We start from the raw sequence: 25,318 nt of genomic DNA, 5'->3' as shown, positions 1-25,318 counted from the left end.
AATCCGATGCTTATATTATGCACTGAAACATCTGTAAGGTCTTTTAAAATACGGCCTGCTTTCACAGGAGCAAAGCCACAGCCACTCCAGGAAATCAAGCAATGCAAATCATGCAGATAAACTTGGAAAATTGCGAGTGGATTGTTGTAGTGCCAAATTTTGCGTTGTTCCACTACAACTGTGGCATTTGCAGACTGCATTTAAAAGCCTTTTACAAACAATCCAAACCACTCCTAAGAATGTGCATTTTCCACTTTGTGAGCGATCATCCTTAGACGTGTTGCTCTTTTTTATGTCATGTTGCTAGCCATGTCATGCCCGAGGACAGATTTACAGATTAAGCTTAGTCCCTATTAGTAGTTATGTCAGTGACTGTTCTAAATTGCCAAATCTGCCAATAAATAGCAGTATATCAACCAATCCCATAAATGATCTGCTCCCAAAACAGAATCACTAGCAGGCACTTGGTATTGTCACATGAAACTAAAAATGTAAGTGTATGGCAAACCAGAAACCCACACACTATGCACACTGGTCTATGATATCTGGAAAGAATTATGACCGTACCGACAGGAATATGCCGTCTAGTCAAAACATACAAAGAAATGGTGATCACTGGAGCTGTACTTGTTTCTTTGAACTAATAGGGATTGATCAAGTATTGTGAACCTGAGGGATCCTGGCAATAAAAACTGAACTTGTTTCCGTATGAGCTGGTGTCAGAAATATGTCATTTATAGTACTTTGATAAAACATTTACTATATTGAAGGATAAGTCAAAAGTATTTACTGTGGTAAATGCAAACATGCCACTTTATTTTTTTGGGTGAACTAACCTTTTGTGGTCTATTTAGCTTGTAATATTACTTAAATTGTGTGTAGTCAAAGGGGTTAATTTATTGGTGAAAGATAAAGCTGTTAAATCAAATACACTGCGAAACTGCCAGACTAACTGCCTGTGTACCTGAGCAATCGTGTAGTGATTATTTCCTCCAACAGGAAGTGCTGAGAGCTACACTGGTTAATCAGTAGCGCCAAAACTTGTGCCATGAAGAACTTGACATGGACTGTTAATCATCAATTTATCTGTTTCAAGGTAGAAACTTATAAACATATTAAATTACAGTAATACTGTTTGTATTTGCTGTATAACAGGGTCTGAACGGTGCGGGATTGCTTTGCATGCAACTTTAAACGTTATTAAAAGTCCCACCGTCACGCAGTAATTCCTACATACACATCTTAGCTATAGCATGTGGGTGAAAGTACATGGATAAGTATAAACAATATCAATATTACAATCTTCTGTTGATTTTGATTGCTGCCATTGTCCTCATTTATAAGTCGCTTTGGAAAAAAGCATGTGCTAAATGACTAAATGTAAATGTAGCCTAAATATTAGTTGGACAGTAATGAAGTAGGCTACATTTACTTGATTACTGTACTTAAATACACTTTTTAAGTACTTGAGTATTATTTATTTATTTATTTTGGAAACTTAAGACTAACTTCAATATTTGAAAGACAAATATTGTACTTATTTCTATTGAGGTCCTTGAAGTAGAAAGTTGTTACTTTGTAGCAGCTTTGAAAGTCAGCGGGTGATTTTTTTTATTTTATAAAACATAACTTTTTTTTTTAGACTTCACGTAACCTTACAAGAGTGATTACTAATAGGCAATAAATAAGGGTTACGTGAAGTGATTTCCCAGCATTTTTTTTAACACTGACCAGTTATAAATATTACCTGTAAAGCCACAGAAGAACTGTTGAGTATCTCCTAACAAAGCACAAAAGGTGTTTGACATGAAGCAGTGCTGCACAAACCCTTCTTTGCATGACATTAAAGCACCTCGAGAGCTATTAGAGAGCATTTTTGAATGTTTGTTTTGATGTCAAATAAACCTGTTGCTGTTTTGCTTTTTTGTTGAAGCAGTGTTGCTGTTGTAAAGTTATACAGCTGCAGTTGTGTTGCTGGGTTTTAAAGCAGATTTGATTTTTTTTCTCGTGTCAGTCTGAATGCAGTCTGTAGGTTTTTAACATTCTAAAAGCTCTTTATTCCAAAGATATACTACAAGCTAGTTAGTGTATTTAGTGGGTGCAATGCATTGTAAGTTGCTTCAGAGGCATAAGGTATTGCAAGTATTACATACAACAATAATAAAACAGTGCATTGACATAAAAAAAGGAAATTTACATTTGGTACTTAAGTTCTTTTAAAAGCAAGGACTTCTGTACTATTATAAAAATCTGTCTTTACAACTTTCACTTGCAATGGAGTAATATTTGACCAGCAGTATCTGTGCTAAAGTAGTTCAACGATTAAATTGGTAGAATGCACATACTAAATATTTCTCATTTACATTTATTTTATTTATTTTTAACTTACATTTATTTTATTGCTCATGCCATTTATTTATTTCTCATTTTTATTGATTCATTTCCAATAGCACATAACATTTTATAAATTAAAAAAAAATTACTTGAAACAGTAGTTATATTCACAGTTTGTGATAAAAAAAAGTCTGAAAATATATGTTAAATAGATTTTGTTTTTATTTTTGTAATGTGTTTTTGAAATGTGATCTTTTTTTATAATGCTGCTTTGATATGTTTGCTGTTGGCCATGGTTAGGTAGGTCTACTATTTTTCATAGTGTGATATTTGGAGACTTGTATTAAAAATGCTCAGGGCTTCATCATTATATGAATATAATATAATCATTATAATCATTAATTCTAATAATAATGAATAGCAATTGTTGCCCCGTTTTTTTAATTCATAGATAAAACAACCAGTGAAATATCAATGTTCTTTTGACCACTAAACTAGGAAATGTCCATTTCAGAAATCTGGTCACTTTACATTGCAATGTTATGGACACAGAACTCAAGAATATACAGAACCCTAAATATAGCTCTTATAATTTCAAGAGGCAGCACTTTTATGACAAAGTGAGAGTATTTATTTATTTACGCCTCTATGTGAATTGAACGCCAAATGTTGTTGACTTCAATAAAGATATTTTTAAGCATGGACTTAACAAGCCTGCCTTGAGACCAAATTGATTGTGCTTAAAATTTCATTGATTTTGCCCTTGCTTCTGAGTCATTCACAGTGGATGTACTGTATAAAATCCACTCTCACTTCACGGAGACGGCACCTCTATCTGGAGGCAGCACCCACCACCCACGGACCACTAAAGGAAGGAGGAGCAAAGAGGGATAGGCATCCTTGTTATAGTCCCAGGTTTGTCATCATTAACACCAGTGAACTCCCACCAGAGCAGCCCAGAGCCCAGTCTGAACCCTGCAGCAAAGCCCTCCCACTGTCCGACATCCATGAGTTTCCTGTGCTTCCTGTCACGACCATGGAGTTCATCCCCAGATGTTCTGAGCTTCCTGTCTCTCCTGAGCTTCCTGTTTTTGAGGGACATCATAAGTTCTGATTTGCTAAGTATAGAAGTAGAGCTTGTTCCACCAATGAGGAGCAGAGAGAGTGAAGGTTTTGGAAAACGTCACTGTGCCTTGTTGTGATGAAACAACCAGGCGCCGCTCGTTCACTGACCATAAATGGCATGAGGAAACATATAGTTATTTCAAGCTATATTATATGGGGTTAGTTTTGGCAGGTCACGTCAGGCAAGCTTGCATGAACTGATGCATGTCTACCTATAGAAAAATGACGCTTTATCGCTTTGATCAGGAGCTAATTACCCCCTCCATCCCCAGCTACTCCTTTCATCCACAGTCAGGACTTGGCCTTCTGTTTTTCCGTGTTGAATCAGACTCCTTTATCTTGAATTATGTTGTTACATTAAAATGTCATTAATGATATCTGCTACATTTGTTTCTGTTCTGTTTACCCTAGGGGGGTTATCACTGCTCTCTCTGGTCTTCTCCATGCTAGGCTGCAGGGATGGGCAGGGAGTTTTTGCCCAGAACAGAACCATACCACCAATCCAAACTGTATGCTAATTGTCAATCATCTTTGATGATAGTGGTTCTGTCAGAAATGTTGTTTCTTATGCTCAAATAGCATTTGGTCAGGTTGGTCCAGCCAAAGCATGGTCTTAAGTGAGCATCTCAGGACTTCAGAGCTTCTAATGGAAGCTTTGATGATGCAATGACTTATTATCGACTGCCTCTTTTATTTAAAAGGCAGGATTTATTCTGCCATAGTTTGCATTGCACTTTCTCCCATTAGTGATATGAGCGCATCATCTTGGTGTATCCAAAGTCTTTGGCTCCAGACGACGTTGTGAAGGCCAGCGTCAAAAGCAGCAGGTAGACTGACATCAAGAGAAAGGTGATGTGGGTGTTATGCTGCTTCATTCTGGATGAAGTGCAGAGGTTTAATCACGCTGGCTGGAAGGCCGGCCAGTAGAGCATTGCAGTAGTTCAGTCTTGAAATGGCAAGAGCTTGAAGCTTTGAGAATCTGTGCTGCATACTCCAACATGATTTACCTGATTTGGTGAAGCCTGAACCTTCATATCTGTGCCATTGTTGAGATGCAATTAGTAAAGCTCAAAGCTCAAGTTTCCTTGCTGTCCTGGGATGCATTTTCTGTACAATGATGTAACAACGATGAAACTAACTAGCTAGTCATGAACATGGTCGCATCTCCACTGTTTGAACCACGCTGGTTCAATAATATAGGACGGTAATTCATCAATTCTAGATCTTCGAGAAGCTGCTCTAACAAGCATGGGTCCTCAAGATAAATAATTTTTTGTTCCTTAGCATTTTGATTTATCCCGGGTTCCCTCTTTCACTTTCACTTTGCACTTATTGAGGATGCACTTAAATATATAGATTAAAAGATATTTTAATGGAATTGTATCGATTGTACTGCATGTTAGCTTGCTTATTGTGCCCAAGAGCATAATTTATTTAAGTCCACAAGCCTTACTAACAAGAAACTGTGCTTCTCACCACAGATTGAGCGCTGTAGTTCCATCGCATACGTTTCTGTTGTTGTTTGCGAATGTTCGTTTGAACTATGATTTCAGGAAACACTAAATTGTTGGTAAAGATGTCACTTGTGACGATAGTTGGCTAACAATGCTTTTGGGAAACACACCCCTGTTTGGCATTAGTATTAGTGTACAACTGAACTGTGAGCTGTTACAATCGATTGACGGGTTGGCAGAAATCACAAGGAGCTCTGTCTTCACAATGCTTCCTTCATCCAGGTCGAGATGTTTTGCAGAGATGCAAGCTAAAATGGCTGAAACTCATTTTGTAGCTCCCTTAGTGCTTCCCCTTGGACCTGGATACAAACTGGCCAACTTTAGAGACCTTTTCTAAACGTGAAGTGACATACTGCCAAGTATGGTGACCCATACTCGGAATTCGTGCTCTGCATTTAACCCATCCAACGTGCACACACACAGCAGTGAACACACACACACCGTGAACACACACCCGGAGCAGTGGGCAGCCATTTATGCTGCAGCGCCCGGGGAGCAGTTGGGGGTTCGTTGCCTTGCTCAAGGGCACCTCAGTCGTGGTATTGAGGGTGGAGAGAGCGCTGGACATTCACTCCCCCCACCTACAATCCCTGCCGGCCCGAGACTCGAACCCGCAACCTTTGGATTACAAGTCCAACTCTCTAACCATTAGGCCACGACTTCACAAACACTGCGCATTCAAAGGCATTCTCTGTGTTATATTTGTCAAGTGTGGACTGTTGGTAACAACAATACTCTTGATTTTGTCTTTATTTGGCTATAGTGTACTGTGTGATATCTTCCAGAACGTGGAAGAGAAACATGTCTCTGACTTCATGCTGAAGTTGTGGCTTATTGGGTTTGAGGCACCAGTGCTCTGGAAATACTAGAGTTGTGTGTGTGGTTTCTCAATAATTGAGGGAACTAAAGCTCTAAAGTGCTTTAGAAAAACATTGAAATATTACTCAACCATTTTTTGAGTGACAATGTTGATTGGTTGTGTTATCTGGGTTTTTTCACTGCACAGTGGAAAATGAATCAGGTGAGTGAGTATTTTGGCATGGAGATAATACAGCATGTCTTCACTTGGTTTCATGATCAAACTGTAAAAAAAAAAATATTTGACCAAAATATTACATGTGATGTCACATACATTCTTCAGTGAGGAGTTGAAGTACGCCAAGAGCAAATACGAACAGTAAACATCGCCACCTGGTGGTGAAAATTATAAAGTTTTTTCTTTGTCAATTATCTTTAAGGACATAATATGCTAGTAGTGTATTTGATAGTTTGGTTTCAGTTTTCTTAATAATGTTCCTTGGCCACTGGCTCTTCAGTGTATTATTGTTTGAATATGCAGAAACTAAATGAAGGTGGCAGACGCAAACATATAAGGATTCCTAAAGGTATTAGCAATATTTGGAATATGTGAAAGCTATTGCCTCACACAAATATAGCTATACAGTACCAGTCAAAGTTTGGGCTACACCTACTGGTAGGACACCCTTGTAAAATAAGTACACTTCTTTTATAATATGCTTTAAGATTAATAATAGCATACTTCAGAAGTATATGCTGAGGTCTGAACTTAATGTAATATTTTCAGACAATTACATATCATCATAGCAATTATATGAATTTTCAGAGCATAGCAATTTATACTAAATGCAATTAGTTAATAACTTTAGGAATAGTTCACCCAAAATGAACATTTTGTCATAATTTACTCAGAATCAGAATCAGAAAGAGCTTTATTGCCAAGTGTGTTTGCACACACAAGGAATTTATCTTGGTGTTAGGAGCTTCCAGTACAGAAGTACAAACATAGTGCAGACAACATATAATTAGGGTAATAAAAACACTAATAATGAAGAGAATAGACAATACATTATAAATAACAACAGTAATAAAAATACAAATATAAAAGAACAAATGTCCATAGACAGAACTGTGAATGTGCATATGTCTTATGTACAGATGAGGGTTTGATGAGTTATTTACAGACGTACAGTACCGGGGTGTGTTATGTGCTGTTCGGGTGGGATATGGCCTGGAGGAAAAACTGTTCTTGTGTCTGGCTGTTCTGATGCTCAGTGATCTGTAGCCAGAGGGCAACAGTACAAAGAGAGAGTGAGCTGGGTGTGAGGGGTCCAGAGTGACTTTCTCAGCCCTTTTCCTCACTCTGGAGATATAAAGATCTTGGAGGTTGGGTAGAGGGGCACCGATAATCCTCTCAGCAGTCCTGACTGTCCGTTGTAGTCTTCTGATGTCTGTTTTGGTAGCTGAGCCAAACCAAACAGTTATAGGTGAACACAGAACAGACTCGATGATGGCAGAGTAGAACTGTTTCAGCAGCTCCTGTGGCAGGTTCAACTTCCTCAGCTGGCGAAGGAAATACAGCCTCTGCTTGGCCTTTTTCACAATAGAGTCAATATAAATGTCCCACTTCAGGTCCTGAGAGATGCTGGTGCCCAGGAACCTGAATGACTCTACTGCAGCCACAGTGCTGTCTATGATGGTGAGTGGGGGGAGTGCAGGGGGGTTCCTCCTGAAGTCTACTATCATCTCCACTGTTTTGAGTGTGTTGAGCTCCAAGTTGTTGTGACGGCACCAGACAGCCAGCTGCTCAACCTCTTGTCTGTAAGTAGACTCGTCTCCGTCCTTGATGAGGCTGATGACGGTAGTGTCATCTTCAGGAGCTTGACAGAGGGGTCTTTAGATGTGCAGTCATTTGTGTAGAGGGAGAAGAGCAGTGGGGAGAGAACACATCCCTGAGGGGCGCCAGTGCTGATGGTGAGAGTCCTGGATGTGAGTTTGCCCAGCCTCACTGCTGCCTGTCTGTCAGGAAGCTGGTGATCCACTGACAGATGGAGGTGGGCACAGAGAGCTGTGTGAGTTTGTCTGAGAAAAGGTCAGGCATGATGGTATTGAAGGCCGAGCTGAAGTCCACAAATAACATCCTTGCATGAATCCCAGGTTTGTCAAGGTGTTGCAGGATGTAATGCAGTCCCATATTGACAGCGTCATCCACAGACCTGTTTGCTCTGTACACGGTAAATTCCCCAGTCAGCTAGTGAGGCTCTCTCTAACAATTCTAACTCTCTCTAACAAAGGCAATTTGGAAATAGGCCTAAAATTACTGAAAATAGATTGGTCAAGATGAGGTTTCTTTAGCAGAGGATGGACTATAGCATGTTTAAAACTAGCAGGTCCAACTCCACTTTCCAAAGAGTTATTAATGATAGCTGTTACAGCCGGACTCAAGGTTGCAAACTTCTTTAAAAAAAAGCGCACTTCTTTAAAGCACAACAAAAGATTCTTAAACTTTTTAAAGCATTATTACAAGAGATTTGAACTACACAATTGAGTAATTAACTGAATCATTTATTTTTCCATATATATATATACAGTATATGTGTGTGTGTGTGTGTGTGTGTGTGTACTGTATGTATACTGTATATATATATATATATATATATATATATACTGTATATTAGTGCTGTCAAGCAATTAATCGCGATTAATCACATCCAAAATAAAAGGTTTTTTGCAAAATATATGTGTTCTGTTTATATTTATTATGTATACATAAATACACACACATACAGTATATATTTTGAAAATATTTACATGTCTATATTTATATTATAAATAACTATATTTAGTATATAAACATAAGCTATGTTTCTGAAATATATACATGCATGTTTGTGTATTTATGTATACATAATACATATACACAGAACACATTTTGCAAAAAAAAACTTTTATTTTGGATGCGATTAATCGTTTGATATAGGTATGTGTGTGTGTGTGTGTGTGCATGTGTGTGTGTGTGTGTGTGTGTGTGCGTGTGTGTGTGCATGCTTATGTGGTTTTTGAGGACACAAATTTATATAATGACATGGGTATGACAGAGGTATTACAATATGAAGGTGGTTTATGAGGAAACTGCCTATGTCCCCGTAATTCAAAAGGCTTAAAAAACATACTAAATGGTGTGTTTTTTTGGAAATGTAAAAATGCACAAAGTTTCCTGTGAGGGCTAAGTTTAGGTGTAGGGTTGGTGTAGGGCAATAGCACACACAGTTTGTTCAGTATAAAAACCATGACGCCTATGGACAGTCCCCATAAACCACACAAAACAACATGTGTGTGTGTGTGTGTGTGTGTGTGTGTGTGTGTGTGTGTGTGTGTGTGTGTGTGTGTATATATTTATCAAATTCAGAGATTTGAGCAATAGGGACATTGGCTACTGTGCTAGGTTGAGTCTTTCGCCTCATAGTGTTTTCTTATTGGTCGTGCACGATTACAGCAGGACTATTGGCAAGAGCCGCCCTCAAGTGGCAGCGGTGTGATTTGTGTGTGTATGAGAGAGAGACAGAAAGAGGGTACCATTTACAACGACCGCTCCAAATCCAGTGGCATGTGAGCGCATTTGCGCGCTTTGAAGCAGATGATACCTGCGCATCCAAGGAACGATGCGCAACAGCGCAGTGTTGGCTGTGATGAAGAAAAACAAGGCAACCTAAAAGTTTAGTTCAGTCAGAAGGTAGTTATCAGCCCCGCCTTATAACAGGAGGAATCAGCGGCGATCATGTTCTGAGTCCGAGGCGCGGAGCAGACGGAGCGGGATGAAGCCGGTGATACGGAGCGCCAGGCGCTTCTGCTGCTGTGGAGTCGGGCTTCTCGCGGTTGTGTGGCTCGCACAGGTCCTGCAGCTGACAGGTTAGGACAATCACAGACAAAACATTCATTAGTGTTACACCATCATCCCTTGCTCATCCTTCTGTTCGTGACATGCATTTTTAATTTTTTAATTTTTTTTTTGCGAATCTCATTTGTGTGCCTCAGTGCTCCTTATGAAGAGGAGCATACGGATTTATAAACATAAATAAAATAAAATAAAATGCATTTTAAATAGTTTGTTGGTCTTTTTATACATAAAAATCACAGTAGCCAAATCATTTAGCCAAAATGTGACCCAGGACCACAAAACCAGTCATAAGGGTCAATCTATTTAAGAAAATTGAGATGTATACATCATCTGAAAGATGAATAAATAATCTTTCCATTGATGTATGGTTTGTTAGGATAGGACAATATTTGGCTGAGAGACAACTATTTGAATATCTGGAATAAAAAAAAAATCTAAATATTGAGAAAATCACCTTATATATATATAAAGAAAACAAGCAGTTAGTAAATGAATAGAGTGCAAGTCTAAAAGGGGACAGGTTTTTTTTCTTTTTTTTCTTAGCAATGCATGTGACTAAGAAAAAATTAAGTTTTGATATATTTACAGTAGGAAATTTACAAAATATCTTCATTGAACATGATCTTTACTTAATATCCTAATGATATTTGGCATAAAAGAAAAATCAAAAATTTTGACCCATACAATGTATTGTTGGCTATTGCTACAAATATACCAGTGCAACTCGTGACTGGTTTTGTGCTCCAGGGTCACAAATGGTTTTCATAAAGCAGAAATTACTATTTTACATGATTTTTCTTCTTCTTTTTCTTCTGGCTTCTCCTGCTAGTAAAACTCCCTTCACACCTGCGTCACAGCACCACTGAAAGGTGTTTTCCCATGCACTTAACCTATAGTATATATAAAGCCTATATATTGCAGTTAACATGTAATTGCTGCTGTATTATGGACATGTTGAATGCCATGTTGGATAGAATATAATAAATGTTTTCCATTATGATGCAAACCCATGACTTTGCCATTGGTAGTGTGTGCTCTATCAACAACATTAACATTTTATTTTAATAAAAGTAACTCTTTTACATATTTTCTATTGAAGTAGGATAGCCCTTGTTAAAAAGAGTACTTATTATGGAAATACTATACTAAAATGCAAACTGAATGTAATGGTTTTAGACACTTGCTGCATGTTAAATGCAATAAAAATTATTATTGTTAAAATAATAATTTGAGCTTTAGAGTGCTTTTTGACTCACTTAAGTAGAACTTGAGTACACTTAAAAACACCACAATTATAATCATGTGCTTTACATGTAATTTAGTATGGTAGTCAACACACAACACAAAACAAGTGTACTTCTTTAAAGCACAACAAATGATTATTAAAACTAATGTTTAAACTGTACTTTAAAGTAAAACTTTTAGTGTGACTATTATAAAGTGCACTTTTAAAAGTGTACTTAAATGTGTTAAGAAACATCAAAAGTGTCTTTCTTTACATCACTAAAGTGGTCTTTTATTTCATAAATAATATGTAATAATAATAATATGTTTTATTTATATTGCGTCTTTCCAGGGCTCATGGGTGCTTTACAAAGTACATGCAACAAGGAAAAATAACACTGGAACAGTAGGCAATGATGACAGACAATAGTTAGTAGAGACAGCAAAATAACTTTATATAGACAGGGCAGCATATAGCAAAGTAGAATCAAGCACTACGAGATAAGAAACAACTTATGGATGATAACATTCAGAAAATAAGTATTATCTGCAAGTATAGTCTTTTTTAGACTTTAAAGATTTTAAGTACACTTCAAGTGCACATAAATCCCTTTTTCTAAAGGCACAGTAATGATATATAGACAGATGGTCACTTTCAGTCTACAGTGTGTGCAAGTTGAAAAAACAAACATTATACTGCTCAAGTGTACTTGTATAATTGGGTTATTTAACGTATCTTGAATAAAGAACAGCCACAGGTTTATACCCGCTGACAGTAGACTGATCCACGACAACAAACTATTCCAGCTTGATCTTCGTGTGTGGCATCAGTTGTTTCATTTTTAAGTTTTGTAGAGGACGGTAGTGCAGCAGAGGAGCTGATTTTACCCATATATAGCATCACAAAATGAAAGCTGGAAAAATATGCCCTATAAAGAGAGCAAGAGAGACAGTCTGATAAGAAACCGTTTTTAAACTGGTGGCATAATCTTAAAGCAGTTTAAACCACACTCTACTGTCTCAATTTGAACGCAAATATCACAGATTTTTAACATAATCTGTTAATGAAATCTTAGAATTTTTAGTGAGAATCACCTCTGAGTTTTTAATGAAATAATCTTAATCACCTGGCTTCACTGATAAAAACGTTCAGGCTATAGAACATGGCAAAATTATGATGAGATGTCCAGTCTGCTTTTAGACAATTATCATCCAAAACAACATTCAGACCAAACCTAAGAGGACACGCAATGACCAAACCAGGCAGAGAAAGCTGTCATCCTCATTTGAATGAAAGGAAGAAGGACCGAAAGCTTGCAAAGACACAATATCTGAATGCTTACAACGTAAGCTGAACTTAAAGATCAAGAAAAGAAAAACATAGATTCACATGTGATTTCTATGCTGAGTTTTGTGTGTGTGTGTGTGTTTTTTATGTACTCACCCTGTAGATGAGTTTGTTTCTTTATTTTGGATTTGAAGAAGAAATATTCCATCACTTGCTCAGCAATGGATGCTCTGCAGTGAATGGGTGCCGTCAGAATGAGAGTCCAAACAGCTGATAAAAACATCACAAAAATCCACACCACTCCAGTCCATCAATTAACATCTTGAGAAGAGAAAAACTAGTAACACTTTATTTTAGGGTCTCTTAACTAGTTGCTTATTAGCATGCATATTACTAGAATATTAGCCATTTATTAGTAGTAATTAAGCACGTTAATGCCTTATTCTACATCCCTAATCCTTCCCAATACCTAAACTTAACAACTAATTTACTAACTATTAATAAGCAGCAAATTATGAATTTATTGAGGGAAAAGTCGTAGTTAATAGTGAATAAGTCTTCCCTATTCTAAAGTGTTACCAAAAAACTGCATGTTTGTAAGAAATAAATCCATCTTTTAACTTAAAACTGCCCCCTCTGGCAAAATTCATAATCCATAATAACGCTTCCTCCAGTGAAAAAGTGCATCCAATGTTCACATCAAAATCCACCCACATATTTGAAAGCAAAACAGTTTTGGCTGTTTTGGCATGTAAATGGTGATTGGTCCATGCATATTTCTCTCCTGATTCACACAAGATGACTTTTTCTCTGGAAAAAGCAATATTATGGATAGAGGACTTGTAGTTTAGCCAGAAGCCAAGATTAAAAATGCCTTAAATGTGGATTTGGTTTTATAAAAACATGCAGCTTTTCACTTCTCAAGATATTATCTGATGGACTGGAGTGATGTGGATTACTTGAGATGTTTTTATCAGTTGCTTGGACTCTCATTCTGATGGCACCCATTAACTGCAGAGGATCCATTAGTGAGCAAAATCAACAAAATGCAATGCATTTATGATTTCAGAGAATATTGATTTATTTTAGGTAAACTGTCCAAACATACACATCTCACAAAAAAAACTAAATTCAGATTTCAATTGTTAAATTTTGCTTGAAACAGATGATGTCAAATCTTTCATGAATTACAGAACTGCATAATTTATCTACTAATATATAAGATAAATTATTCATTTTAAAAAGCAACTTGTATATGTGTCGGCGCAACAAACGTTTTCATCTTTGAGGTACTGTATCCTCACAATATTATATATAACTCTGCTGCCCTGAACAACAGAACAGGATGCTGCATAGCTTTGCCACAATGTTGTGTTTTCTTGCTGCCAAGGGTAAACTAAACAAAATGGTTCTTGTTGTACAGTATGTGCGTCAGGATGCACGCTTACGTAGTGGAGCTTGAAGTGCCTTCTGGTGCCGAATGTTATTACTCAAGCATACTTGCTCGCAAATACCTTTTTTGGTCTACCTGATGGATTCGTAAATGTTTTCATTAACATTGTTGACTGTTGCAGTGACAGTTTGCAGATATAGAAGTAAACGTTTGTACACATTTGGTTGTGAAAGGTGTAGAGATATATTAGTTTCTCATGTAATTTCAGAGATCAAGTCTTCATGGCCAGAAACAGACTTTCCCAGACGCAGGGTCCTGCAGTATGAAGTCGAAAATCAAACAATTGACACTCCCAGAGCAGGTGGGCAACAAATGTTTTATGGTGCTTGCATTTCAGAAAATGTTTAATCTCACATTTATATATAAGATTTTATGGTGTGCAATTTATTGACTGTTTTGTGGTGATTTATACAAATGACTAAGAGTGAGAGTAAATATTTGTTTTCCCCAAAGGCCACTGCTTGAAAGATATACAACATTTGCACAGTAAATATATTTGTGTGTGTTTGTAGCTCTAGGCTACTATGGTTGCATGTAGTATATTCTTTAAACTCCTCTTGTGAAAATTAAGTCTGCTTCATTGTATTGAATGTGCACTTGTAGCATAAAAAGCACTAAATGTCTAAAAAGCTAAACATCCTTAAACTCAAGGTATATCTGCTTGAGATGCAAATGTATTTTTTTTTTTTTTAATTGAACAAAATTAATTGAGTTTATGCTTAAAACAAGAACAAATGTCTGCAAGTAGCGTTTTGAAAACTTTTTTTCTGGGTTATTCATAAACTCACTTCATTTTTAATCGATTTCATTCTTAACAAGACTTTTTATCTGATGCCATTTTGATTCTCAAGTAAATGTGTATCGATTTTGTTTCCTTCTATATATTCCTTAATTTTTTTACTTGGTCTTAAAAAGGTTTTAAAAGTCTTAATTTCATCATGATAAAACCTGCATAAAACCTGTTAATGAAAGAAAAGTCCACTTAAGTGACGTAAAAATGATTGTGTTACTTAACACACTTAAGTACACGTTTAAAAAGTGCACTTAGTAAATTGTCACTTTAAAAATTTTACATTTAAATTATAGTTTTACGAATTTTGTGTAGTGCTTTAAAGAAGTACATTAAGTCAATGTATAAAGACAATAGAATTATGAAATTACATATAAAGATGTTCTGAAGTCCTACTTAAGTGGGTCAGAAATCCCTCAAAGGCAAACGTCAAAGTTCAGCTGATTGCATTTAATATAAAATTTTAAACTATAATACATTTTCATTTAATTGCAATAACACTCAGTTAATTTTCCAAAAACATTACATTAAGTTTACACTTAAGTATATTCTTTTAAAATACATTATTTGCATAAGAGTCTGCTTGACCTTCGGAAAGCAGAGTTCTGTCTGAAGAGGCCACATGTTTCTGAGATGTATGAATTACTGTAGCAAAAGAAAAAAAAAGGATATATAAAAGGGGTGGAAGAGAAAACATACACTGTCCAGAGATATCAGGAGGCTACAGCAAACATAAACAGACGTCAGGAACAGAAGCTCTACTGCCTCATCTGGAAAACACTTAGACAAATACCTCTGTTGTTATTATTGTAGTTCTGTTGCAGTTTGTGTATTATGCAGACAAAGTACTGAGAACTGAGATCACAGCATGGTCTGTCTGCTTTAATCTGTGAGCGCAGCAAGCAGTTTAAATAATGGTGAACACCACAGAATGGATGTTTGCAGCACTGTTAGTTGCCAGAATTAGACCTGTACACTCAAGCATTGAAGATACACAGTCTTCAAATCAGGGATATCAGGGATAAAGCAAACCAAAAAACTTTCAAACTAGTATTAGAACAAAATATATGAGTTATTGACTCAGAGATTAATATGATTAAAACCTGAACACATTAGGTTTCTCCACATTACTAAACTCCCATACGCATACATGCAAAAAAATAATTCTACCTAATTCTACTAAATGTGAACTTGTAGTGTACTTCAAATCTTAAAAGTATATATTTTTTCAAAAATACTTGCAGATAATATAGCATTAATAAACTAAAAGGCCACTTAAGTGACTTAAAGGGGTCATCGGATGCCATTTTCCACAAGTTGATATGATTCTTTAGGGTCTTCATGAAAAGTCTATAACATACTTTGGTTCAAATTTCTAAATGGTAGCGCAAAACAACACCTTATTTACACCGTGTCCTAACTACACACAATGCGACAGTATTCCAGCGAAACGCAGATTGGCTGTCCACACTACACACGACGCGACAGAATCAATCAAATATCACAGCCAATCAGAAGCGTGTGTGGGCGGGCTCTCCCTTGAAGCGTACTGCACTCGCAATAAAATGGATATGTTTATAATAGTATTCATAAATATTAAACCTTTTTAACATGATTAAAAGTACATACTGAGGGACTGATACCATGTTTATCATGGAACACACTTGTTGGTTCGCACTGAGTTTGCAGTTTTAACGTACATCTTATTTATCAACATACTATCTGTTGTTGCTTTCAGTATGGCTGTAATGGTCACGCACAATGATATTCAAACTCATATTAGACACGTTTAACTTTGAATAAAGCACATAATCAGTACCTGAGATTATCACTGTCATTAGTTTGTATGTTGTTGTTTCGCATCGCAGAAATAGAAACCGTTTGGAAATTGTGCGTGTCGCAGTCGCGGCTAGTTAGCACAAAAACTCTGATTAACATGGAAAAGAGACCTTTTATCGCGTGTCGCGGCATCATGTCGCGTGTAGTTAGGACACGGTGTTACCCTGTGAAAAACAGGTCTGTTCACAGCAAGCTGTTTCGGTGCATATCCCTTTAAATGCTAATATGCTATGCTGACCCCGCCCCTCTCTTCCGCGGGGTGACAAGCCGTTCTATAAGGCTGTAAACTTTAGACACATTTAGCCGCAGAACTTGCCAACTAGCACATTATTAGGAAAGGCGATTTGCAAAGATTCATAAAACAACTTTATACTCACTCCATCTGTAGGTGAAGCTGGATTACTAATGATTCGCGCGAACATAAACACATTTAGGTAGATCGGGGGGTGCATTCCCTTTAAAAACAAACGTAATCCACTGCGTCTTTATCGGCTCGGATGTCAGGAGTAAATGACAACTGCTATATCATTATTACATCCAACAACAGAACACCTCAATCGATTAGGAGACAGTCTTGTCTACACCTGTTCCGGTGTCGAAACAATGACGGACTGATGACAGCTCACTCAGGGTGGGCCTAAGGTAAAACACCCATTCAATTCAAGTTTATTTGTATAGCGCTTTTTACGATACAAATCGTTGCAAAGCAGTTCTACAGGAATTTAAGTTTACACAATATATGTATATATTTCAGAACCTTAATATGTTTGGCAAAATTTGGTAATTCTGTATGTTGTCGAAGCATTGGCATCCTCTGAGGTCCTCTGAGGGGTTGGCATTATCTTTTCTCAGGTGTTCGGTCATCTCAGATCATTTAAGGGTTGGATCCAGACTGAAGCTTCTGTCATTCCTAGTTACCACGGGATGTTAATCAACAGAGAAACAAATAGAGACATAATTAGCGTAGCTGCTGTTCCATCTAAGCAAAAATTATTTGTTCAACCCAAGCTAAAGAATAATAATAATGTACATTTGATCAGATATAACTGCAGTACAAGATTATAAGATGCATTATGTGAATGCTTGGCTAAAGAGATGTCTTTAATCTATATTTAAACAGAGAGAGTGTGTCTGAACCCCGAACGTTATCAGGAAGGCTATTCCAGAGTTTGGGAGCCAAATGTGAAAAAGCTCTACCTCCTTTAGTGGACTTTGCTATCCTAGGGACTACCAAAAGTCCAGAGTTTTGAGACCTTAGAGAGTGGGTTGGATTGTAGCGTGGTAGAAGATAAATTAGGTACGCAGGAGCTAAACCATATAGGGCCTTATAGGCAAGTAATAATATTTGGTAAATGATACGGAACTTAATAGGTAGCCAGTGCAGAGACTGTAAAATTGGGGTAATATAATCATATTTTCTTGATCTGGTAAGAACTCTAGCCGCTGCATTTTGGACTATCTGTAGCTTGTTTATTGAAGATGCAGGACAACCAGCTAGCAGTGCATTACAATAGTCCAGTCTAGAGGTCATGAATGCATGAACTAGCTTTTCTGCATCAGAAACAGGTAGCATGTTTCGAAGCTTGGCAATGTTTCTAAGATGGAAGAATGCTGATTTTGTAACATGGGAAATATGATTTTCAAAGGACAAGTTGCTGTCTAATATAACACCCAGATTTTTGACTTTAGAGGACGTAACAGTACATCCGTCTAGTTGCAAATTTTAATCCAAGAGATTCTGTGTACTATTTTTTGGTCCAATAAGTAATATCTCTGTCTTATCTGAATTTAATAGGAGGAAATTATTGGTCATCCAATCTTTTACATTTTTTACACAATCTATTAGCTTAGATAGTTTAAAAGTTTCATCTGGTCTTGTTGAGATATATAATTGAGTATCATCATCATAACAATGAAACACCAGTGTCAGTCAATAGTTGTGGGAGCGGCCTGCGCAGAACTATGTCATTCTACCAAGAATTTCAGAACAGCCTGGACTGAGAAAGTGATTATTATTATTGGGGATTTCTTAAAAAGCACTGAGTGGATTTTTATTATTATACGGTGGATGTGTAAACACACATTTATGTTCAAACATGTAAAAGTGAGTTTTGCATACGATGACCCCTTTAAAGAGAGACACTTTCCTGACTGTTTCTTAACACACTTAAGTATACTTTTAAAAAGTGGCCTTTGTAATAATGTCAAATTAAAAGGTTTTGTACATTTAAAATCATTATGTTTGAATAATCTTTTGTCATGCTTTAAACTTATTTTGATTTGTGGACTAACATACTAAAGCTTGATTATAATCATAACTGTAATGTGTTATTTGATATTATATTTTAAAGTTAATATATTTTAAATGTACTTAATTGCATATTTATGATTACAAATGTGTAGTTGGAAATATATTTAAATACATGACATACAAGTTTTAACAAAAATTAAATTAAAGTATATTTTAGTTTTCAGCAGTACTTCAAAAGCATCGTTAGCTAACTATGGTCGCAAGTTCCATTGAACTCTATTGGTAACGACGGAACTTGTGACCATAGTTGCATTTCGGACACACACCACAGATAAAGACTAATTTATTTACTAGTTTTCTATCTCACATATGTGCAAGTGTTCATACATTAACAGCTCTTAGTTCTCCTTAGTGCTGTCCTATTTGAGCTGGTCAAAATGATTCACAAATCAGGCTAAATGACTCTTGTATTGAACTTGCATGCTCTTAATCAGCTGACACTCTCGAGTCGAAATGAGACGAGAAGCACTGAGTTGATCCAAGAGCACTTACAGAGAGCATTCACTACGGGTTTATAGTGGAGGGTAGAAAGGGTAATTACTAATAAGTCAAGTAATTGTGTTACTGTATTAAAGCAATGCAAAAAGTGTATAAGTTTTAACCCTCTGGTGCTTCTTGACTAGCCGGTCAAAAATTAAATGTTTTATTTTCAGTTAAATAAATGTACTATATTTTTGTTTCATAATGTTTGATAATTATTATTTTTTTTTGAAGGGATTATATTATTAAATTATAAATTTATGCTGTTGTCCATTTAATACCTGTTAACCACTTTTTGAGCATAGAAAAAAAAAGATAAATAATATTTAAAGGGGTCATTGGATGCAAAATTCACTTTACAAGTAATTTGAGCATATGTGTGTTGGAAGTGTGTGCACACGTCCATCCTATAATGATAAAAATCCACCCAGTGTTTTTTTTTTAAATCCCTATTTTAAAATCCCCTTTCTCAAATCAGACTGTTCTGAGATTCCTGTCAGAATGACGTAGTTCTGTACAGGCCCCTCCCACGATAGTTGATTGACAAGACCGTCTTACCTTAGACCCGCCCTGAGTGAGCTGAGAGCTGTCCGCCTCCGGTGCAGGGGAAGACATGATGTCTCCGATTGAGTGATTGAGGTGTAATGTTGTTGGATGTAGTACTGAACATTGCAGTCATCATTTACCCCCGACATCTGAGCCGCTGAAGACACAGAGGATTAACGTTACTTTCTTTTTGAAGTGAATGCGCCGATCCCCGGTCTACATAAATGCGTCTATGTTTGCGCGAATCATTCATGATCCAGCCTCACCCACAGAAGAAGTGAGTATAAAGTTTTTTTTATGAATCTTTGCAAATCGCCTTTCCTAATAATGTACTAGTTAGCCAGTTTCGCGGCTGAAGTTTATAGTCTGCTTGTCACCCCACGGAAGAGATGGGTGGGGTCAGCAGAGCTCATTAGCATTTAAAGCAACATGGACTAGAATGGTTTACTGAAAACCGAGCTGGGTGTTTTTTTACACTACCATTGAGAAATTTTAACCATAGTATTTTATAGGCTTTTAATTAACAAATCATATCAACCAGGGCCGTAGATTACGCGGGGGATGTGCCCCCCCCCACTTTTAATATCTCGTAAATTCGTCCCCCGCACTTTTTCAGGCAAGTGTGTTGGCATAAAGGTTTTCAAGAGCCGGTGTGAATAAATATAGATTTAAATTCAAAGACAGGATAGTCTGTTGCATGACCTGATGTTTTATTCGGACCCAGAATAAGGCGAGATGAACATCACGGAGCGCTAAACGTTCATTACATGCAGTGTGTGTTCATTCATCCTCGACGCCGGAGGGCGCTCTCGCGCAGAAAGTCGCACCATGAAATTCCTATTATGTGAAACGACGAGTTTGGAATTGCGATTGCAACAATATGTTTAATTTGGTTTTTCAAGTCATCTCCAGGTAATAAATAAAGCATATGAACAATGCAGTGCTAACTGACATAGCATTCATTACCGTATAGAAACTATTCTGCCTCATGGGATAAAAAAGTGTTTGTAGTATATAAACAAATCATTATTATTGGTTATTGTCTGTCAGGGTTCTGTCGTGTCTGTCATGTGTTCCCGCCCCATGTTTCCTTATTTGGTTTGTTTCCTGTCCTTGTTAAATGTTATCATTAGTTAATTCTTGTCCAGCTGTGTTCGTCTCGTTATCTATGATTATCCCCTGTATATTAGTCCCGTCTGTTCAGTTTCGTCTGGTCTACTTGTTACTCCCCGGTGTTGGATGTCTGTGTCTTGCCCTGCCTTGATGTCTCCAGTAAAGGACTATTATTTGAGTTTACATCCTCGTCTGCGTGTTCCTGTGTCCTCCCTCGTGTGTGCACCGTGACATTGTCCAGCAGTGTATCTGATTTCTAAGTCAATTAAAAGCTAGAAAAAGAGAAAAATTAAAGTTGCCTATACAGTACCAGTCAAAAGTTTTTGAACATTAAGATTTTTTATGTTTTTTAAAGAAGTCTCTTCTGCTCAGAAAGCCTGAATTTATTTGATCCAAAGTAGGCCTACAGCAAAACAGTACAATTTTGAAATATCTTCACTATTTCAAATAACTGTTTTCTATTTTAAAACGTAATTTATTGTGATTTCAAAGCTGAATTTTTAGCATCATTACTCCAGTCACACGATCCTTCAGAAATCATTTTAATATTCAGATTTGCTGCTAACAAAAAAACATTTATTATTATGATGATGTTGAAAACAGCTGAGTATAATATTTTTCCAGGTTTCTTTGATGAATAGAAAGTTCAGAAGAACAGCATTTATCTGAAATAGAAATATTTTGTAACATTATAAATGTCTTTATCATCACTTTTGATCAATTTAAACCATCCTTGCTAAAAAATAAATAAATATAAATTACATTTTACAATATATTCAAATAGAAAGCAGCTGTTTTACATAGTAAAACTGTATTTTGGATTAAATAAATGCAGGCTTGGTGAGCAGAAGAGATTTATAAAAAAACATTACAAATCTTACTGTTCAAAACCTTTTGACTGGTAGGTTATATATATTACAGAAAGTTATATTGTAAAGTTTTATATATATGTATGTATGTATATATAACATTTCTGTCCCCCTCACTTCTGAAATGATGGCTACGCCCCTGATATCAAGTTGTGGAAAATGGGCATCCGATGACCCCTTTAAAAAAAAAAGATTTTGAGCGCAGACTTAATTTTGGTCTCTTTAAAGAAGGCAGATTATTGTTGAAGTGAAAATGTGTGTGTGGTTGTGTTCACATAAGTAGAACAATTCTAAAAAATATATAAATCCTTTTTTTTTTAAGAAAACATTTTTTGCTCATGAGGGTTAAGTGTGAGACTTAATGATGAAATACTGACTGCTGTGAAAATTTGCTAGTTTTGTTTTTACACATTGAGTTTTAATTTTAAAATACAAGTACGTTGGCATTGTTGTTAAAGGTTAAATAATGTTTCATTTGTTTTGTCTCATATTGTGAATATGAGAATATAAGAAGTAACTCATCAATTCAAAGAGCGCTAGCAAAAATGCCCTGAGTTAATGACTGCTCTCAATGTCAGATCTGCAATTGGATGAAATGCCTCTGGCAAAATCTCCAGTATTTTGCTCATCTGTGAGAGCTGAGCAATATGACGTTTAATAGGTGCAGTTCCTTAAACTGCTCTTCCATAATTAGAGGGGATTATGTAATAAGTCTGAGATTGATTTCTTTTTTCTGTCTCTCTCTCGTCCTCGCCATTGTTTTTGTTCCTTATAAAAGGACGAGACGGCAGACCCTGTCTTCAGACGAGAATCCTTTGAGGTTTGTGTTGCTTGGCAACTGAATGCAAAATTTTGGGAGTGTGTGTGTTTGTGGAGAGCCGTGTGAGAGCGGGAGCTTAGATGAAAAAGACAGAGGCGGCGAGAGAGAGAGAGGAAGGTGGGAGGAAATAAATAATGAGAAGGGAAGGGAAGGTGCTATTTTTAGGCATGTCAGTAATCATTGCACATGATGTTCTTTGCTTTGGCCAAAATATTTTGTGTACATTTCAGAAGGAGTAGGTGGCTAGAAAATCCCTCACAGACAAGCACAATCACTGCAGTCTAATAAAAATAAATCATGCTGCATCATATTTGACAGTGTGGTAATCAGACCTAGAGTGTAACCTCTTCTGACATGATGCATTAAGGTCACATGGCATAATCACAAGTAATTGCTTTCAGTTGGATATGATTTGCCCAGTATTTAGGGAACGTGACCTTAATAAGCCCATGGACCAAATAAATCCTCTTGTTGGTTAGAAATATATAAATAACAGAAATACCTGTTTTATAATATAAAATTTAAAACAGAAATATAAAAATGACAGAAACATGAGAGAAATATTTCAAAGTAATGCATATGTTTGTTACCGTCATTTTACTTTTTATTCGGAGCAAATCAAATGTCGAGATCTAGAGTTATTTGTAATAATGTGTTATACTGTCTGGTTGAAGTCACATCCAAAACCAATCTTTTTTCTACAAACCGGTGATTAAACTAGCTGTGTATTGATAAAATTTTGGGATTGATAAATCGATTAAAACCTAATATATATACAGTGGGGCAAATAAGTATTTGATACACTGCCGATTTTTCAAGTTTTCCCACTTACAAAGAATGGCGAGATCTGTAATTTTCATCATAGGTACACCTCAACTGTGAGAGACAGAATATAAAAAAAACAGAAATTAACATTGTATGATTTTTGAATAATTAATTTCCATTTTATTGCATGAAATAAGTATTTGATACAATAGAAAAATAGAACTTAATATTTGGTACAGAAACCTTTGTTTACAATAACAGAGGTCAGATGTTTCCTGTAGTTCTTGACCAGGTTTGCACACACTGCAGCAGGGATTTTGGCCCATTCCTCCATACAGGTCTTCTCCAGATCTCTCAGGTTTTGGGGCTGTCGCTGGGCAACACAGAGTTTCAGCTCCCTCCATAGATTTTCTATTGGGTTCAGGTCTGGAGACTGGCTAGGCCACTCCAGGGCCTTGAAATGCTTCTTACGGAGCCACTCCTTAATTGCCCTTGCTGTGTGTTTGGGGTCATTTAATGCTTGAAGACCCAGCCACGAGCCATCTTCAATGCTCTTACTGAGGGAAGGAGGTTGTTGCCCAAAATCTCGCGATACATGGCCCCATCCATCCTCCCCTCAATATGGTGCAGTCGTACTTTGCAGAAAAGCACCCCCAAAGCATGATGTTTCCACCCCCATGCTTCACGGTTGGGAGGGTGTTCTTGGGATTGTACTCATCCTTCTTCTTGATCCAAACACGGCGAGTGGAGTTTATACCAAAAAGTTATATTTTGGTCTCATCTGACCACATGACCTTCTCCCATGCCTCCTCTGGATCATCCAGATGGTCTTTGGCAAACTTCAGATGGGCCTGGACATGTGCTGGCTTGAGCAGGGGGACCTTGCGCACGCTGCAGGATATTAATCCATGACGGTGTAGTGTGTTAATAATGGTAACCGTTGAGACTGTGGTCCCAGCTCTCTTCAGGTCATTGACCAGGACCTCCCGTGTAGTTCTAGGCTGATCCCTCACCTTTTTCAGGATCATTGATACTCCACGAGGCGAGATCTTGCATGGAGCCCCAGTCCGAGGGAGATTGACAGTCATCTTGAATTTCTTCCATTTTCTAATAATTGCGCCAACAGTTGTCGCCTTCTCACCAAGCTGTTTGCCTATTGTCCTGTAGCCCATCCCAGCCTTGTGCAGGTCTACAATTTTGTCCTTAGTGTCCTTAGACAGCTCTTTGCTCTTGCCCATAGTGGAGAGGTTGGAGTCTGATTGATTGAGTGTGTGAACAGGTGTCTTTTATACAGGTAACAAGTTCAAATAGGTGCAATTAATACAGGTAATGAGTGGAGGATAGGAGGGCTTCTTAAAGACAAACTAACAGGTCTGTGAGAGCCAGAATTCTTGCTGGTTGGTAGGTGATCAAATACTTATTTCATACAATAAAATGGAAATTAATTATTCAAAAATCATACAATGTGATTTTCTGGATTTTTTTTTTTATATTCTGTCTCTCACAGTTGAGGTGTACCTACGATGAAAATTACAGATCTCTCCATTCTTTGTAAGTGGGAAAACTTGAAAAATCGGCAGTGTATCAAATACTTATTTGACCCACTGTGTGTGTATATATATATATATATATATATATATATATATATATATATGATATATATGATCTTGTTTCTTAACTTTCAGTATGTCACAGTACATGTTGGCATTCATGGTTCCTTCAATGAACTATAGCTCCCCAGAGCCGGCAGCACTCATGCAGCCCCAGACCATGACACTCCCACCACCTTGCTTGACTGTAGGCAAGACACACTTGTCTTTGTACTCCTCACCTGGTTGCCGCCACACACGCTTGACACCATCTGAACCAAATAAGTTTATCTTGGTCTCATCAGACCACAGGACATGGTTCCATGTCCTTAGTCTGCTTGTCTTCAGCAAACTGTTTGCAGGCTTTCTTGTGCATGGTGGTGGGAGTGTCATGGTCTGGCGCTCCATGAGTGCTGCCGGCACTGGGGAGCTACAGTTCATTGAGGGAACCATGAATGCCAACATGTACTGTGACATACTGAAGCAGAGCCTGGGCCACAGGGCAGTATTCCAACATGATAACGACCCCAAACACACCTCCAAGACGACCACTGCCTTGCTA

The 25,318-nt window shown here is 37.1% G+C and overlaps 1 protein-coding gene across 1 annotated transcript in view; it reads left to right on the top strand.

The window, feature by feature from the left end:
• Positions 1 to 9,586: 9,586 nt before the first annotated feature.
• LOC306870447 (sodium/potassium/calcium exchanger 3-like) overlaps positions 9,587 to 25,318 on the top strand; it is a gene marked incomplete at both ends in the record, with an annotated part of 39,925 nt that continues 24,193 nt past the window's right edge. Inside the window, one exon of the mRNA XM_079417738.1 lies at positions 9,587 to 9,680. Within this exon, the coding sequence (XP_079273864.1) occupies positions 9,587 to 9,680 (94 nt within the window). The remainder of the gene's footprint in view (positions 9,681 to 25,318) is intronic.

The sequence above is a fragment of the Barbus barbus genome (genome assembly GCF_936440315.1).
Source record: "Barbus barbus genome assembly, chromosome: 1".
NCBI lineage: Eukaryota > Metazoa > Chordata > Actinopteri > Cypriniformes > Cyprinidae > Barbus > Barbus barbus.
The sequence above is the reverse complement of the archived record's forward strand: the minus strand, read 5'-3'. Positions and strand labels throughout refer to the sequence as shown.